This window comes from Barbus barbus (assembly GCF_936440315.1).
Source record: "Barbus barbus genome assembly, chromosome: 5".
NCBI lineage: Eukaryota > Metazoa > Chordata > Actinopteri > Cypriniformes > Cyprinidae > Barbus > Barbus barbus.
In genome coordinates, this window is record NC_136733.1 from 7,597,707 (window position 1) to 7,617,909 (window position 20,203).

At 38.0% G+C, this 20,203-nt stretch overlaps 1 protein-coding gene across 1 annotated transcript in view; it reads right to left on the bottom strand.

Moving 5' to 3' along the window:
• Nucleotides 1-10,029, bottom strand: part of LOC306869385 (pappalysin-1-like) — a gene marked incomplete at both ends in the record, with an annotated part of 148,383 nt that extends 138,354 nt beyond the window's left edge. The window contains 3 exons of the mRNA XM_079416147.1: nt 4,081-4,850; nt 6,032-6,324; nt 9,642-10,029. Coding sequence (XP_079272273.1) covers nt 4,081-4,850; nt 6,032-6,324; nt 9,642-10,029 — 1,451 coding nt within the window. The remainder of the gene's footprint in view (nt 1-4,080; nt 4,851-6,031; nt 6,325-9,641) is intronic.
• Nucleotides 10,030-20,203: the final 10,174 nt, after the last annotated feature.

Genomic DNA, 20,203 nt, shown 5'->3' on the forward strand with positions numbered 1-20,203 from the left:
CCTTGGCGTGAGGATCCTATGTCTCCGCCTCCAGCCTCCAAGTCCTGGATTCCACCTCAGCCCTTCGACTCATCTGCTCTCCCTTGGCTCCTAGCTCCCTCATCTCCACGTGGCTTACCACTGGTTCCACCGGGCTCCTTCGTCCCTCTGGCTCCGCCTTGGTCAGTAGTTGACCCTCCATTGCTACAGGATTCCGCTCCTCTGGCTTCACCTCGTCCCTCCATCTCTCTGGCTCTGTCTAGCTTCTCCTTTCCTCCTGATCCTCCTTGGTCCTCAGTCGCTCTGGCTTCTCCACAGTCTTTCCGGGTCCCAGCCTCAGTCGCATGAGCTGTCGAATCTGCCTTGGCCCTTCAGACTCAGTGTCACCCTGGCTCTTCTGTTCTCTGTCTCCACTATGGGCTCCTCAAGCAGCTTTGTCTCCATCAGTCAGCCCCCTGGTGTTGTTAGCTTTATCTCCACCATGGCTTCTCTGTCCATCGACTTGTGGGCTATAATCTTTGCTCTGCTCTGGGTCCGCACCTGGCTCCTCCTGCTCCTGGCTCCTCCCTTCATCATCTCCACCCTGGTTCCTTCTGCCATCTCCTTCTCCCAATCCTGGCCTTTCTCCTGCTCCACACCCTACTCTAGGGCCCCCACCCTCCCTCCTCAGTTGGATATTCTGTAGCGCAAGGACACACCATTCCCAGGGGGGCGTAATATCATGAATACAGTCATGGCCAAAAATATCAGCAGCCTTGGTAAATATGATCAAAGAAGGCTGTGAAAATTAATCTGCATTGTTAATCCTTTTGATCTTTTATTTTTAGAATCTAACCTTTCACTGGATAATAAGAGTTTAAAATGGGGGGGGGGGGGGTATCGTTATGAAATAAATGCTTTTCTCAAATACACGTTGGACACAATTATTGGCACCCCTAGAAATTCTTATGAGTAAAATATCTCTGAAGTATATTCCCATTCATATTCACAATTTTGGAATTGTCTCTGTTAGAAATCTTATAATGGGCCACGTTTAGATCTTCCAACTGTACAATAATCCAAATACAAACCTCAAAAACAACACAAAAATGGGTCACTGAGCACAAAACCAAGCTTCTGCTATGGCCATTCCAGTCTTCTGACCTGAACCCTATAGAAAATGAGTGGGGTGAACCAAAGAGAAGAAGCATCAACATGGAGCTGGGAATCTAAAGAGTCTGGAGTGATTCTGGATGAAGGAATGGTTTCTGATCTCTTGTCAGGTGTTCTCTAACCTGATCAGGCATTATAGGAGAAAATTTAGAGCAGTTAAACTGGCAAATGGAGGTTTGAAAAAGTATTGAATAGGGCTGTAGTACTCGAGTCCGGTCTCGAGACGTTTTTCTGTCGTCTCGGACTTGTCTTGGACTTGTTGGTATTTGGACTCGGACTTGTCAGGGACTAGGTCATTGGACTCGCCAAATATTTTAGTTGGTCTCGACCGAGTCCAGCTATATATGCTTTTTTTCTCTATCAAAACAAAACCATTAATCTGGCTCGCTTGTTCAGAAAATGGGTAATGTAATTGGTTTAATTTACAATCCATCTAGAATGGGAATTGCCATTGGTCGCCTGGTAAATGCACTGCTGCGTCATATGCCTGGCTCCAAGTGTGCGCACTGCGCAGAGGCATAATTCATTTTTATTTTGGCCACAGACACAATATCGGCGAGTTGCATAATACAGTTTGGTTTTATAAAGTTCGTTGGAGTTTTCCCTCTCTTCCACCTGACTTTCCTTTGCTTTTATAGCTTATAAATGCCCGCGCGCAATTTACTTTCACCGTATATCAGCGCACATGATTAACCGCTCTCTTGTGATGCTCTCTTTGCCATTCACACAGAATGTGCTTCTGTGTTGACAAAGATGCGACGCGGACAGTGGAATAGGAAAAAATGCAAGATTGGAGTTAAACATCTTTTAATAACCAGAGCGCCGCATTTTTAGAGAGCCGTTTCATGCACGAGACGCGAGCGCAACAGTCAAATGCGTCCATGTTTACATAGAAAAAACAATGGAAAAGCAGCGTAATCAAATAAAAAACCTGTGAATAACTACTACTTTATGTCTGATATTTCATGCTTGCATCAGGGTGACAGGCTGAAAACCACTGTTCATTGTTTTTACAGACCATTTATAGTTAATAATAGCACTCTAGGTGTTATACCTTCAGTCATTTTGAATTTGAATTACTTGAGAATTGTTTAAGCATTTTTCTTGTATTATTTCTGAACATATAATATGCATAAGAAAAGTTTGTACAAGATGTAGTTGTAGTTCATGCATCTTTTCTGCAAAGATATTTAGTGATTTGTTTAACATTTACATCATGATGACAACTGCATGTGTGGTGCACTTAGAATAGAATTTTCTTTAACTAGAGGTTTAATAAAAAAAAAAGTTGCTTGAATCATGTTGTAGTTATATTTTCAAGTTGACTAGTTAAAATTTTACAAAATCAACACAAATTGTACAAATGAAAATCAATATATATATATATATTTTTTGCCACATGGTAACAAATAAAACAAATAAAAAACCTTCCAATTTTTAATTTCTTTCATTTTTCAATCTTTAATTGTCTGTTCTCTAACTGAACTAAATTTTATTTCTACTATTAAAAATGGCGTCAGCTTAACACCTGTAATTCTGTCTATATCCCCCTATCCCCGGGGGAAAACTGTGCCAGAGGAATTGCCCCCCCAGATTCATAGTGACCCGATCCGTCCCCCTCACTGTCTCTACGAAAGGCAACATCAGTATACGGAGGATAAATCAGGGTTTCCGCTATGTACATTAGCCTAAGTAGTGGCGGCCAGGCCACATGCACTAAGCCATTTTTGAAAACCGCTTTTGACCGCAGTGTCTGACTGAGTCCCAAAACACGTGTAGCCAATCAGCAGTAAGGGGGCGTGTCTTGTACTGATAGAGCGAAGAGAACGCTCTATTTGAGTGCACAGGAGTCAGGACGTATATTAGCAGATCGACTATAGATAGAGAGAGATGGCAGATAAAAAAGAGAGGAAAATATAATAGAGACAAAACATTAAAAAGAAGGGTTACTATACCCCCCCGCCCCGACAACTGGACTGCTGACAGCTTGGTCCCCCCCAATTAAAAAATCCCATCTGCGCCCCTGTGTACAAACTGATTAAAATCATTTTTAAGCTTTTGTGTTTATTTTGCATCAAACACAGGACAACTTTAAGCAAATAGTGTAAAAATCAGGGCTGTCCAAACTCGGTCCTGGAGGGCCGGTGTCCTGCAGAGTTTAGCTCCAACTTGCCTCAACACACCTGCAAGGAATCTTCTAGTATGCCTGGTAAGACCTTGATTAGCTGCTTCAGGTGTGTTTAATTAGGGTTGGAGCTAAACTCTGCAGGACACCAGCCCTCCAGGACTGAGTTTGGACACCCCTGGTATAAATAGTATCTAAATTAATTATATTTCTATTTTTATACAATACAAATAAAACGCACTTCAATTAAAAAGCCTTGGACAAACTATGCAAAAAACTCTTCATTGTTTTCCCTCAAAGCATTAAAAGTTGCACCTGGTGGAGTTTTAAATTAACATCAAACTGCTTCTGTTTAACACAAACGCCGGCACAAACGTGCCTGTTCAGCTAGAGTCGCCCTGAAATCGTGCATCTTCGGAAGCGGAGCTGCGCAGAAAGTTACAAAAAAATGCTGTGCACACTGCCACGCGAAACGTCGTTGTGCGCATTCAAAGCCAACTTCCACCAACACCGATAACGTCATATTTTCCATGCGCATCTAAGCGAACTTGCGGACCCGTCGAGTATAAATCAGCCTTTATGCTGTGTGTCTTTGGATTGTGGGGGAAACTGGAGCACCACAAGGAATTCCACAAAAACACAGGGAGCAAATGCCACACAGAAAGGTCTCGGCTCCTGACTCTACGCTCTTCATTGTTGTCCCCAACTCATGAAATCTTTTTGACATAAATATTCATACATGAAGAACAAACAAGATTTAGTCGACCAGATAGGGTGTCTTTAAATCCCTTAGGTATTCAGACTGCTTGATCTTAAACTCTTACCTTAAATGAGAAGCTGGATTGAAGCAAGTCTTGGTCACATCGGTGATGCCAGGGTTGCAGCAATCTCCATTATCGTAACCATAGTTCTCACAGTTGCACTCTGGATCGCAGACACCATTCCCTTGTTTATGTTCAGGACATTGTGTTCTCGGCTTGCAGTAACCAGCATCAAAGCCAGTCAGAGTGTGGTTGCATTCAGGGTCACAGTCCTCATCACCCACCTTGCTAATATCACAGTTGGCGAGTACCAGATGGTTATACAAAGAGGAATTGCTCACATTGTGCACAGTCAGCTCCCATGTAATGTTGTACATGATAAAGGCTTCATTCAGATGCTGATGTTGCAGGTGAATCTGTTGATCTGTGACTGTGGGTTTGCGCTGAGAGTCGTCAAACACATTCACAACACGATACCGTACTGTTTTGGGGCGGCGGAAGCTCCAGAAATGATTGTAGTTGCGCGCCACTTCTGTGTTATCACACACCGTCTGTCCACAAGCTGGAGGCTCCAGGGTAGTGTCCAAAGACCCCAATCCTGCACGAGGACCCTCATCTGGTATTGGGAAGCTGCCATCTTTCACAGCCAGCCATTTGCGTGCTGGGTGTTCAAATGTCTCGCGGATCACCAGGTCAACTAGGTCCTCAGGGTCCTCATGTCCATGCATGTCCCTCATGATCTGCCTCTGAGAGAGAGCCTGTCGCCACAAACCAACACGCTCCACGGAGCCTCTGTAGTTATGATTCAAGGCATTTCCACCCACCATCAGCACCTTGAGTTTTAAATCAGATCAAATCATTACATTTATCTGTTTTTATTTGCCTACAGTACATGCATTATGTAAGAACTGGAACCTTTTTAAAGGTGAAGTGTAACTTTTTTCTGAAAATATATTTTCCAATACTAAATGCAGATAGTTCTGTAAATTAATCCTTGATAGATTGATTTGGTTGGTTGCATTCCTGTCAATAAAATTAGTTTGAATCTCCCAACCAGCTCAACATAACATCATTGGTTCAACTAATGTGATGCGGCAAAAATGCGGATAAAATGGCATGGCTACTTCTGTAAATGCATTTTTATCTCATGTTTGCTTTTGATAAAACTATTGGTTAGGTTTAGGGTAGGGTTTAGTGTTGGTGGTTCAATTTAGCAGCTCTCAAAAAACATTTAATTCCTAACAGCGGTGATATGTACAACAACCAGCATTATACAATTTTGTCACTTTCACGTTTATTTGTTTCAGGTAAAACTGAACGCACTTACCCCTCACTTGACTTTTTTTTTTCATTTTGAAATTGTCGCAAAACATGCAAGAAATTTGTCTTTTTGGTTCATTAATCCTGCTCCTGGAGGGCCACTGAGGTGTTTAGCTCCAACCCCAATTGAAACAAATAAACCAGCTATTCAAGGTCTTACTTGAGGAAGTTGTGGCCTAATGGTTAGAGAGTCGGACTTGTAATTCAAAGGTTGTGGGTTCGAGTCTCGGGCTGGCAGGAATTGTAGGTGGGGGGAGTGAATGTCAAGCGCTCTCTCCACCCTCAATACCACGACTGAGGACATAAATGGCTGCCCACTGCTCCGGGTGTGTGTTCACGGTGTGTGTGTGTTCACTGCTGTGTGTGTGCACGTTGGATGGGTTAAATGCAGAGCACGAATTCCGAGTATGGGTCACTATACTTGGTCGTATGTCACTTCACTATCACTACTTGGCACACTAAAATTTTCAGGTGTGCTGAGGTAAGTTGGAGCTAAACTTTGCAGGATAGTGGCCCTCCGGGACAGAGTTTGGCTAACCCTAACCTAGAATCACATAAATTAAACACTTCACCTTTAACTACTACTACTACTAATAATAATAATAATAATACATTATAATAATAAAAAAAAATGTAATTCGACAATATATTGTGTCAAAAGTTAAACTCTGAAATGCTAAATAATTAAACTTACCTTACACTTTTTAGTAAGTGTGCTGAAGACATCACCTGACTGTTCCCTGCTAACAGCTGTCTGAGCAGCATTGACATATAACTTCATATAGAGGCCATTGTAAGTCACTGCTACATGGGCCCAGTGGTTGGGTAAGTAGCGGGCATTCGAATGAATGGAGGTAACTTTGTGTGCTCGATCCGTTTTAAGGGAGAAGAAGAAACGTGGGTCACGGTTTCCCTGTTCACTCACAGCTTTAATTCCCAATAGCCATCCACGATCACTGGAGGCATAGAAGCATTTGTCGAAGAGACCTGTGGTTAAAAAAAATAAAATTAAATAAAATTAAAAACAAATTTGTCAGGAGGGAAAGTCAACTGTACTTCAATACTTCAACTTCTCAGGAAATAACAGAGTAGAAGAGGAAGGGATATGATGTATGGAAATGACATGAACCTGCATATAGGTGTCATTGAACAAAGTACCCTAGGTAGCCTACATGCATGCACCCAAAAATAAGTCTTATTTACTTATTTAACAATAACAAATATTAGGAGTGGTATGCTAGGACACTTACATTCACTTATGATTACTCCTTTTATTATTTTTATTTTATTATCACTTTTACTTACTTTTTGTAATGTCCAGACTTCAATTTTTATCTAAATGTAGTTTGTTTTGTCACAATTATTAGGTTTCGCATTCTGAATAAATTGTTGGTTAAGTTTTTAAGTTCCTAAAAAATAACATTCAGCTTACCACAAATATTAAATAAAACAAGCACAAAGGGGTATTTCACCATCAACAATTGTAGCATTTTACAGTAAATGGTACTGTTATTGTTAAAAAAAAAAAGGTGATATTTAAAATCTGGCAATATTATTATCATTGAAAATATATTGCTTCATAGACAAAAATGTACTATAACTGTACAGTTAATAATGGGAGGGGAGAGATAAGAGGAAGCAGTGAATGACCCTGAACATTAATTACGGCTATTGTGTGTCAGCAGTATGTCCACTAACAATGTAGATGTAGGATATGTTTCAGATACTAGTTTTCACCAAGTTGGAATCATGATTTTTAATGTTCACTGAATGATTGTTTGGGAGCTGCAGCTTTAAATCTATAGGAGAATTTGCACACTGAAATGATCTCACATGGGGAATTTGGAGGAAAAAAAATACTTTACCCAAGATTATACACTAACACAGTACAGTACAGTGTGCTGTCTTGATCAAGCCATGTTTTAAGCATCATGAAACCTAAATGTCCTTCCTTTGATGTCACCTAACCGGTCAAGCTTGCATTCTATATCTCAGATCAGATCTGCTTTGTAAGTCAATTTGTATCCCATCATCATGGAAGATCAGTGTCAACTAAGCACTTTTTTCTTGCTCTCTCATCAATCTAACGCATTGGACGCACTCTTGGACAGTGTTAATCATCTGATCAAAGTCAACACAAGGTTTCGTTCAAATCAAGACAGTTTGGTTTTTCCTGGACTGTTTCCAGCGCTAAAAATCAGTCTAAACAAGATGTCCAATTTGCCGTCTGATGATGTCCATCTCGGTTTCTTCTTCAGCAGCCAAGTCATGACCATAAATAATAATGGTCTATAAAGCACTCATCCAAATCTATCTAACATACTGCAGACACAAACTCAGCGCTGTTCAGGGTGCTGAATTTACTGACATTATAGGACGTTGATAAGCTTTTTGTTTTTCCTTTATCAAATGCCTTAACATACTCCTTCATTCCTCCCTTAAATCTTCTGCATAATGAAATGAAATAAATGACATAGCTCAAAAACAAAACAACACAAAAACAACATTAAGTCTCGACATTAAGGCTGACGCTGTGCAAAAACAACAACAAGAACAGCGACTGCTGAAAATAGGCAGTGGCTTCTCTCAAAACAACTGACTTATGTCTTCATTCTTAGAGGCATGAATTAGATTTAAAAGATTAAGCATGTCTGCATAAGCCAGGGTCACTTCAATCACTTTCTTGTTTTATTGTGTTTTTCTTTTCTTCTTTTTAATATCCTAACAACAGATATTCAGTGAAACAGGTCCTTCAAATACCTTTAAAACTTTTGATATTTTAAAGGAATCTTTAGGTAGCAGCATTGGTGCCCACTGAATTCAGTTGTATGGAGAGAAAAAAAAAACTTTTAGGAAAAATCATGAAAGAATTTTTGAGTGAAATCCCTCACTTTTGCTCAGCGCAAGTTTGTTCAAGACCTTAAAGTTCATGTTATCCGTGCATGTGAGTCTTGGGCAGAAGTACGGAAACTGACTTTCTGTACATATAATCTGACATGGTTGATTCCATAAATTTGCTTATTTTAAAGTAACTAGAGAAAATAGTGAAATTGGTGCAGAATCTTAATCAACACTCTCAGAAAAGTCTGTAAAAATAGAGGACACTGTACTGTGTCATGAAGGAATTCTCCACATTGATTTTTACTGGTGTTTTACCCATAGTTTGGATTATGCATTGTATATTTTCTTCTATCTGTCTTTCTACAAAATAGTTTTCTTTGCAGTGATCATTTCATAACTTTTTTCCTAACTTTAATTAACCCACTCATCATGCATGCATTTATGGATCCAGTGCGTGCGTGTATGAGAGATACTGTTCATCTCCGTAATGTTGGTCAGGCATTGGGTTCAGTGCAAACCCACTGCAAGCCTGAAAGAGATGATGTCATCTCAGTGTGGTGGGTTACTGGAGGGGGGCGCACTGAAATCAAATGCCACGCGTAAATCAGTGATGCCCACTGCCGCATCAGTAGTGAATTCTCACTCCGGTCTGACTAGTCGTGCGTGACTGCGTAGAAAAACACATTTCTCGCAGCCAGTATTTAATTGTTTTATTTAATTTTTTTTTTTTTAAATAATGTGTGCCCATGACATGTCTTGTCTTTTACGCTCTCTGTCGGTAGAAAGCGGAATCGAAATGCTTACTCACTGAAAAAAACGACATCTACAGAACTGCGGTGGCGTTTGCAAACTCAGATTTGTGTTTTCTGGTGTCTGCAGGTACTGGAAGAGAACGTAATAGCAATGCGATGCGATTTGGTAAGGTGTGTATAATTCAGACGTCTGCAAAGCTCAGAACAGCTGCACTTTTCTCCTGTGTTTTCCTCCGAGTTGAATGGAGGTGGGGGATTTGTTGTCTTTCGGGGATTCGAAGGTCGTACGTGTACACCGGGTGTCTCTCCAGACGCGCAAAGACGCGGGGAGGGGGAAACTCCTGTCCCGCTCGCTCTCCTGAGCTCAGAGCTTAAACAGCAAACCCAAGCTTTTGGATAGACTACATTAAGACCAATGAAGTCATCATTTTCCTGTCACATCAGCCCAAACGCTAATATCAGAAATGAATTAACTTGTGTGCGCGCTTGTGTGTGTGTGTGTGTGTGTGTGTGGAGTCTCCGCGCTGACGTACGCGATTACTTAATCATTCGACATTGGAACAGATTGACCTGTAAGAGGTACGAGGAAGTTATGCACTATCTTAACACTGCTAAAGCCATCTGGTCAAGCCTCATCATTCATATGCATTACTCTTCCACCAACATTCATCTCACATAAACTCAAAGTAAAACGCATAGATCTGTTCCTACCAGCTATAACGGTAGGGGAACGCTGCCCACCCTCCGCTTTGACCCACATCTGGAGAGTGAAATTGCCCTTTGGTATGTCCACGCCGGGCTTCAGTCTCAGCTGGTCCCCTCTGCCCGAAAAATAAACGGCTTTTCCCCGAGAGGAGCTCGCATCCTCCGCCGGAGACGAGCGTCGGCGCTGGCGGGGGAGCCGGCGGTCCAGCGCCGGCAGGGAGCGCTTGCCCCGGGGCAGCCGGGTGGCACAAGCCCCCGGGAAGACCGCTTTGGCTTCTCTGATCTTCACCAGCTCGCGTTTGGATCGGGTCTTTCTCAGGACCGTCCCGCAGTCTGATCCCACACACAGGACGAGCAGGATGGCGAGACACTGGAGAAAAGTCCAAACTTTCATTTTATTCAACACAAGAGAGATGATAATGAAGAGGATGATGATGAGGATGCGGATGGGTATGATAATGTCCCAGAGAAATGCGCACGGACGCGCTCTTCCTCTCCAAAGTCCTTCCACTTGTTATTGTTGTTTTCTTTTCTTTTCTCCGTCTTTCACAATCGTTTGTCAAAGACGAATGTTCCAGATACACAAATCCATGAAGCTCTATATTTCACTATACGAGTCGTTCTGTGCGCTGGAGTTGTTTTTTTTTTTTACTTCTTGTGGAGGCTAAAGTGAGTCTTCCGACGAGATCGCGGCTAAATTCATTGATTCGATCAGCAACCAATGAATAAAGAGCTTCATTCACCCTCACTGTACTTCTGTCTTTCTCTACTCGCAAACAATGTTTAAGAACAATTCATGAATGCAGAACACGTCCAAACGTGACGGGCTGTCATATCTGAGGATGGAGCACATTCAGACGCTGTTTGTGCTGAAGTTGTCTCGGCGTTAGAAGTTGAAGTGATTGTGATGCGCTGCAGGAGGTTCGGAGGTGTCCAGAGCATCGCGGATCCTCATGTATGCAGTGAGCTCCGCTGGAGATCCTTCAGTCTTTTAAGAGTGAGAATGTGATGGAAGCAGGCCAGCCCATGTTTCAGTTCTACATGAGTTTTTCTCCTTCCGATCCTCCTCTCGTGTTGTGCTGAAGTCACAGGTAAAACACTGACGGCAGGAGCATTTCCACACATGCTCCTCCAAGTGTTGGACAGTGTTTCGAGAGTTGGGAACGGGGGTGTGTGTGCGTGCGTGCGTGTATCCCTCTAGTGGCTACAATTCAAACCATTTCATTCATTTGAATGTTTTCACAGTACATGTGGCCGAACAAGTCACTCTGGATCACTTGTTACCGTTGTTGTAATATTTGTGTTTTCTTTGTGGTTTGTTTGTTTATTTAATATGTATTTTACACTGCAGCTCTGTAAATGAATAAATAAATTATGTAATAACGTAAAATGCGATATGTGATCATATCTGAGTTGAATGAAACCAGTTACCACGTGAAACACAAGTTACCTGACAATGTTTTCAAATAATATATCTTGAATTAAGTCTGACAAAGTATTTTTCCTTGTTTTAAGCAAAACCACTTTTAACAAAGTGCTTAAAATCTGAAGAGAAAAAAAAAAAAAAAAAAGTTTGCACAAAATAAACTTTTTTTTAAGATGTATTAATTTGTTTTAAGGTTCCTTTAGAAAAAATAAAAAATACAGAAAAACAGATTTGATACCTTCATATTGGTTTGACTGAAAATAAACCGAAATAAACTATTTACATTAGATTTACTTTTGTCAAGACATACTCAAGTGAAGCATTTGCTTTAGATTCTCATACAAAAAAAAACAATATACATATATAAAAATAAATTAATTACATATATAACACTGTATTTTTTATTTTTTAATCTTATTTATTTTTCCAGTATGGTATATAAAAAGTATAACTGGAGTATGTTTTACAAGGAAATTTTATTTTGGTCTTTCTACTTTCAAACGTTGCATTTAATTCACTTTGTTACTTGTCCTTGATTTGTAATTAATTGTGGAATTTATTAGCAATTTCTGGGTGAAAATTGTTTTTCAGTGCACATTCATATATATAATTACAACAAAACAATATCAAGCCTAACCCCTCAAGCACATGTGCTTCATTATAATATACCAGTAGTACTTTATCATGTAAAACACACTGTAAAGTGTGACTTAATCACTGTACAAATGATTGGCACTCAGTTTGCACGCACTCCTCTAAAAGAGGATATATATAAATATATTGGCGAGAACAGGATGGAGAAGCACAAAGACCAGGAATTTGTGCTAGTCTGCATGAAATTGTTGGAGAGTTTATTTTCTCAGTTCTTTGAGGTGGTCCACCTTTGTATGGTAGACCATCTGTGTGGAGTGTGGAGACAGAGCTGGTGTGGAATGCCACAAGAGCTTTTGTTCTCTGTTTGTTTGGTGTAAACGAAGACGCAGACAGCAGAAAATTGCTACCTACCATTAAACAGGGCCAAACCGATGTTAAATATTTGTCTCAGTTTTGTCACATTGCAGTGGTGAAACCACATTTCTTTTCCTTTGTCCAGACAGAACAGAAGAACAACATGGGTCATAGCGGTCAGGTCAGCCAAATGATCTTTAGAGGAAACCTTCAGTTACAGTAAATTCCATGTCACTGAGCACATGACATGTTATACAGTTTGGGTTAAAATTCATAATCGCTTTCCTTACAGAAAAAAAATATATATATATTATTATTATTATGAAATTATTATGACATTTTTATGAGAACAATTAGATATCTTAAGAAAAGATAAATATGGCATGGATGTTGTTATGCTCAAAGAGATAGTATGACCCTAATTAAACCTATTAGTAAAGTTATTAATCTTTCAATTTCCCACGGAAAATTCCCAAGTGTGTTTGGAAGTCGGCGATTGTTGTTCCAATATTTAAAAGTGGAGACCCCCTCTCTATTGATAATTATAGGCCAATTAGTATTTTACCCACCGTTTCTAAAATTATGGAGAAACTAGTTGCAGAGCAGATTAGCAGTTACTTGAGTAGTAGTTCATTTTCAATGCATCCAATGCAGTTTGGTTTTAGAGCAAAATACTCAACAGAAACCGCAAATAGTTTTTTATAGAAAATATTAAAACTCTCTTAGATAAAGTTGGTGTAGTTGGAGCAATGTTCCTTGATTTAAAGAAAGCCTTTGACACCGTTAATCATATAATCCTGATGTCTAAATTAGCTTGTTTTAATTTATCATCACATACACTTAACTGGATAGAGTCATATCTATCAGATAGATTTCAGTGTGTTAGAGTACACAATCACCTATCCAGTTATTTAGGTACATCAACTGGTGTTCCGCAAGGATCTATCTTGGGTCCAATGCTTTTTGCTATGTATATATGATTTTCATCTTTCATCTCCTGGCATTAATATACAAATGTATGCGGACGATACAGTGATTTATATACATGGTAATAGTCTGACACAAGTTGCAAATGAACTGACGAATTCTATGGTTAATGTGTCGGCATGGCTAAAAGAGAATTGCTTCCAACTAAATGTGTCCAAAACAGTATGTATGTTTTTCTCTAAGTCTAACAGTATTATTAAAGAGCCGGCTGTTTATGTGTCAGGGGTGAGGCTGCAGGTAGTGCCTCAATATAAATATCTGGGAATACTGATTGATTCTAAACTTACATTTAAAGCTCACGCAAAAAATGTTTGTAAGCAGGTTAGGTTTAATCTCTATAATTTTAAACTTATTAGAGATAACATGTCATTAGAAGCAGCTAAGATGTATATGTATTCTATGGTTATTTCTCACATGACTCACTGGTTAACCACCTGGTCTCAGGCGAGTTCAGTGACTCTAAAACCATTAGAGTCCTTATACAAACGTACACTTAAAATCTTCGATAAGAAATCGGTACATTCTCACCATTGTCCAATACTGGAAAAATATAATTTGTTAAGTTGGGAAAACATGATTAAGTATGCAAATGTATGCTTGATGTATACAATTATTTATGGTTTATCTTCTCCCCCTCTTGGTCAGTTAGTTCGTATCAGAACAACTGGTTATCGCTCTACAAGAGGCGCATTAAGAGGAGACTGTATCATACCGCTTAGACAAAGTAAATTTATTCAGTCAGCTTTTTCTGTCAAAGCTGCACAAGAATGGAATAATATTCCAACAACTATAAGAGATCTAGACACATATGCTTTATTTAGGGTTCAGTTGAAGAATTGGTTAATCAGTACTCAGATTTGTCAACACTAGAATCTGCTAGCCATCCTATTATTGTTTGTATTTTGTTGCATTGTTTTTAATTGATCCTAAATTGTTTAAACAGATTTTTATTGTATTGTGTATTTATTAAAATTTCTATTATGTATTTTTAATCAAATTTACTTTAGGGTGACTTGTAACATATTGTCCAGGGACTACGGATGAAAAATACCCTTTGGCTAATTCTGGTACATTTACAGGAATGTTTTTATTAATGTACAATGTCCCTGTCAAACTAAATAAATAAAAAAATATATTATTTAAAGGTTTATTCATTAAAGTTGTATAAACTTTCCAAATATATGTTGTTGCTGTTCATGCATTACAAAACAAATTCAGTCAAGCTGAGTATGTTATTGAACTCAATGTATTGTTTTGTTGTAAAAATATTTATTCAAATATATATAAGTGTACTGTATATGCTACAGTAAACAATTATTAGCTTCTTTTATTCTGCTTTCTTTACATTTTAAAGAATAGTTAACCCAAAATTAAAAGTTGCTGAAAATGTACTCATGCTCAATCCTTCCAAGGTTCATCAGATGTTGAGAAATGTAACATCGGTGAAAAGATCATCTGCTCTGAATCAGGAGTGAAATATGCAGAGATCATGCACCGTTTACAAGCCAAAACAGCTCTAAACAAATATGTGGGAGGATATTTGATATGAGAGGACAACAGGAGATGGACTTTTTAACCAGAGGAAGTGTCATTATGGATTATGGACTTATGGATTTTTACCAGAAGCCACAGTTTGAAATTAAAGACTTGTTTCTTACAAACATGCAGCTTTAAGGTCCTTGCACACTAAGTCCGAAATGTTTTATTTTTTATTTTATTATTTTGAATTTTTCGTATTCGTCATCCTTTCCTATCAAAATGCTTGCTACGGATGCGAAAACGCAGAAAATCGAACCCGTTCCGATTTTTTTTATGGCGGACGAAAGTTTTGGAGGCAGTGTGTAAATGTGATAGATACAACATAAGGTCGTATTTATTTTTTAACATGCAAAAATGCTGGACAAAAGTTTCAGACTCAGTGTGTAATGCCCTTTAGGCTTTACAAGACATTAATTGATGGACTGGAGTGGTGTGGATTACTTGTGGATTTTTGTGATGTTTTTATCAGCTGTTTGGACTCTCATTCTGACGGCACCCATTCACTGCAGAGGGTCCAGTGGTGAGCAAGTGATGGAATGCTACATTTCTCCAACCCTGTTCTGATGATGAAATAAACTCATTTACATCTTGGATGACCTAAGAGCAAGTAAATGTTCCTTTAAGAAATATACACTAAGTGATAGAAAGCAAACAACTGCTGGACAATTAATATTTAGAAAGGCAAAAGCAAAACTTAATACAGGGCCACTGAATAAAACAGTATGAATTATTCAATGGCAGTGTGCCTTAATCTGCCCATTCTCACTGCGGTAAACGCTAACAGTACCTGCTGTAATAAATACTGACTCTGAAATCAGAGAATAAAACACAGAAACAAAAACAGATCAATGGCACAGTACTTATCAAAATATAATCAAATAATTGGACCTGAATTATTAGATAGTTCTAGTGGTAATATCAGTATAGCTGTATGTGTTGCCTTTATTGATCTGTTTTTTTTCCCTGTGATTACACACATACAACTCTGAAATTAAGGAAGGAGAATGGCTGATTCCCACTGATACTTAACTTCTTGCAAAGCTCATAACTTGCATCAACTTAATTCATATTTTATTCTGTTTGACGTCTTAATATATCACTTAGAGGATGGAAGTAGAATACATTACATCTGAAATAAATCAATCAATCACTAAAAGCTACATGTCTGAAGGAAAAGTGAACTAATTAAATGAATGTCTTGTTTTCCATTAAACATATCTAAACATTCTTAAATTAAGATACATTTGCTAGATAAGCACAATTACTTATAATATTAAGCCTCAAAATTATCAAAATGTATCAAAATTAAGTTCATGCTTAAAACAAGGACAAATATATCCATCTATCAAGAAAAATAAACTTAATTCAAAAGAAAAACAGGATTATTTTTCTTAACCCACTGACAGATTTTTTTTTATTTTACGAAAAAAAGTCACTTAATTTGGATTGACTGATTGATTGATTGATTGATTAACTGACTGACTGACTTTTACCAGCTGTTGCTCCATTATCATGTCATTCTTTATATCCTTTATAACGTTAGTATGTGTTGCTATTTTTACAGTGATTTGGGAAAAATACCTTAATCTTTTCATTGACAATAAAAAGAGTTGCACGACTTATTCCAGTTCAGTCTGAAAGAGTAATTTGTGCAAATAACATGCAAAACGTTTAGACAAAGGGCATGTTCTACAAAAGAAAATAACATGATAATCCTCAATACATCAATCTCTAGGCTGATATCTGATCGCCTGGAGTAGAAAAGAAAAAGAAAAAAACACACTGAAGTATAATCCATTAATGCATTTGCAAAAATAATCTGTCACTTTGGAGCAGCTAAAGTGCCAACTTAAATGCACAGCCCCCTTATGGAGAATGATCCACTAAAAAAGATCAAGAGAGAAATAACACATAATACAATCATTATAATGGACAATAATGTGAATCACCTTACAATATAACATCTGCTTGCCTTTATCATTATATCTCACTGAGAATATAACCTCAAATCATCAGATTAATTCAAGCAGAATCTGAGCAAAATAATTACAAATCAAAAAAGCAATGTTCCTCTATAAGCAACCATTTGATAATTTATATGTTATAAGCAATAACACATGCGCAAGTACATTTTACAAGTACACTGAAGTACATTTGACAAGAAAATTGTATCTCAGTATTTTTATTTATTGTTGTAAAATTTGCTTCAATTTCAAAGTCAAAATGGAAAAAAAAAAATATATATTTTTTTTTTTAGTGAAGCAAACTTCGAATATGCTTCACATGATCTGTCACTGTTTTCTATTGAAATGTGCATTTATATGTGCACACTCCAAATCTTTTTTTTTTTTACAGACAGGAAATCTATAAGTTTTATAAAAAGGCAAATGCAACACTTAAACAAGGGTCTTTTTTGTCCACTGTTCAATGGGTAAAAATGAATAAAGGATATATTTGTATACAGTTTTCTTTTCCTCAGCTTGCTACACATAACTTGAGCTGGATGTGCACCTAATTTTCAACAGTGGAGGTGTAACACATGAAACCGCTGGTGTCATTCAGACAAAGCTTTTCAGATCCACTGGTCACCCTGACGTCCTGAACTGAACAACTGCTGCTTAATTGGAGTTACAAGCAGAACAGTTGGTGTCCCACCATTCAATCTAATCTCCAAAACAAGACAGGGGTGATGCAAAACCCCATTCTGTTCCTCTCATAATGTCATCTGAGAATGATGTCATCCACAAATCCAGCCAAGATCCCCACATGATGAGGGGCTCATAAGCCTTTTCTAGAGCTTCAAAAGTCTAAAACGTTTCAATTCATGAGTCTAAATGATTGAATTTGCCATGTGCCACATGATGTTAAAATTGAACTGCAATGACAGAAATATTGAGGAAATGATGTTCAGTTTGAAAGAAAATTCAACACAGATGCACAATTTATAGGCTAATTGTGAATGTACATCTATGTCCTCCCAGTAGAAAACAGTTTTTTTTTCCTAAAATAATTTATTCCTCTAGAACTCTCTGATGTAAAGATTGGAGTAAGGAGTTACAATTACTTTGAACTGTTGTTTTGTTAAACATTTGCTTGGGTCACCAGCAATTTGTGTGACGTAAAATTTGCTATCAGCAAAATAAATGTATCTTTGTAGTATTCACATAATATTGGATAAATGGTTATCTGATTCTTACCAAATGATCAAATTCTGAATCGATTTATATCCTGGATTATAGCTAACACTCATCTTATTGTGATCTCATGAAGTTGCGTTACAATCAATGAAGCTCTGCATCTACATTTTGTAAAAATGAGAGGATTTGTGAGCGTGTAGAACTCTGAACAATACTCCAGCATTTTGAATTTGAATGGTTGGTGGATGACTAACGTAAACACATCCGATTGGGCATTGCCTTTACGAAATCAGCAGATGTGTCTGTGATTGGCTACATTACTCAACACAGCAAAAATATGTTGTAATTAGAAACCTTTGACCAGATATGACATTGATGGTATTGGTTACTTGTGTGGGGGTTTTAAACAACGCATTTTCAACTAACAGTGGAAGACTGTTTTGCTGATCATTTACATTACAACAGTGTTTTGGGAGCCTGAAAATACCAACTTTGGAAAATGCATTTAAAAGTGCAAGTTTAAGAAAAATAATACTGCTATTGTCTACATGTAAACTACAAATGCGAATTTGTGAACATCATGCACATGTGTATTACTAGTGTATGTGCACAGGTGTGTTCTTTACAAAGTCACATGTCCAACTAGTAAGGAGTTTTTAGTTGTTTTAATAGATCCGTGTGAACGGGATCGTTTTGACAATGTTGTCGTCTGTACACACAACTTTTCAAAAATGCAATGGGGAAAAAAAAGCTGTGTCTTTAGTACACTGATTGCAAAAGTGAAAGAATGTGACTGTCCAGAACCTGCATTGAACATCTTTGGGATGAATACAGTGAGCCAGACCTCATCGCCCAATGTCGGTGCCTGACCTCACTAATGCTCTTGTGATATTTCTGCATTTAACCCTCCCCATTCACTGCTACCGATTTCATTCTTCTGAGAAGGCTTTCCACTAGATCAGACATCATCTACCCTGCTCCTGGGGACCCACTCTCCTGGAAAGTTTATTTTCAACCGGCTTCAGCACACCAGCCTGCAATTTTCAAGCAGTCTTGAGGAGCTTGATTGGCCATTTCAGGTGTGTTTGATTAGGGATGTAGCTAAATTCTTCAGGATAGTGGGTCCACAGGTACAGGGTTGAAGACCTCTGCACTAGATGTTGGAACATAGATGGAAAGATTCAGACACAAGAGCATTAGGGAGGTCAACCAATGAGTATTTGTGCCTAGCAGTTAATTACTTTCACACTAGACTTAGAAAACAATTTCTAGATGGACATTACTTTGTACACAGTGTGCTGCAGGGATGTTTTATTTTTGTTATTTTTATTTTGAGTGTAAGGTTTTTTACTGAATCTTTGCAAATCACCCTTCCTAATAATGTCCTAATTAGCAAGTTTCACGATGAATGCAGCTAAATTTTACCGTCTATCAGAGTCATTTGGCTCCAGCGCGGATTAATCTAATGTTTTCAGGTGAATGTGTACCGGTCAGTCACCGCACTGGTGTGGATAATGTACTCAGGAATCACAGATTCTAGCCTACGTCTTGGAATATATGACCCAAATAAGAATGTTCACAATATATTGCCATCAGAACAAGTAAGTAACAAGTCTGCCATGCTTGTTCTGACCAACTGAGGAAAAAATCATTACAATAAATCGCGCTACCAATGGTGATTAAATCTAACTTTCGGTTAGCTCATATCACATCAAACAGTGCAAATTATTATTATTGTTATTCTTTATTCTCAAATTATTAATGTTAACAACATCAGCATTGCGTGACAATGAGTATAGTGTGTATTAGTATGTAGATTTCAATTTCTTTACGGTCTAATCTAATTGTCATACCATTCGAATTTCATATTAATTAATTCTTTTAACCCCTAAATGCATACCTTGGGTCTGTTGCGACCCGGTACATCATTCTCTACCCTCTACCTCCTTCATTTTTTAAAGTTAGACATCAACTTTCTTAGTATTCCTCAATCTATTCATTATAAACAATATAAAAAGAAAAAAAATAGTAAAATATAAAAGAATGCCTGTTTTCTGAGAATATTTTTGTAAAAAGTGTATAGGGTTGCTAGAGACTCAAGGTATGTAAATGTGTAAGTATTTTTTGACGAACAACTATATTTACATATCTGATGACTCAATATGTGCAATGCACATCAAGGTGGCACTGTTTGATACACAATGATGACGTGGTGTTTCACTCATAATTACCTCAGGCATAAAACAAACGAATATCATTAGCAAAAATTGAATTGGTTTGAATGGATTTACTGCAGAGCATTACTATACGCAATGAAATATAAATGTCACTGCCATTTATTGCTGGATGTGGTGGATAAGCTGCCAGTGATCGAAATATTGATTATGAAGTCATTGAAAATGATCGTTTTGAGAATATGGTTGATATCGTGAATATGAGCCAGATGCTGAATGTACTGTGGAAGTGCGCTCTGACTATGACAACGATGGTAAAATCATCTGCTCCAATTTAACCTTTTTAAGTTTCAAAAG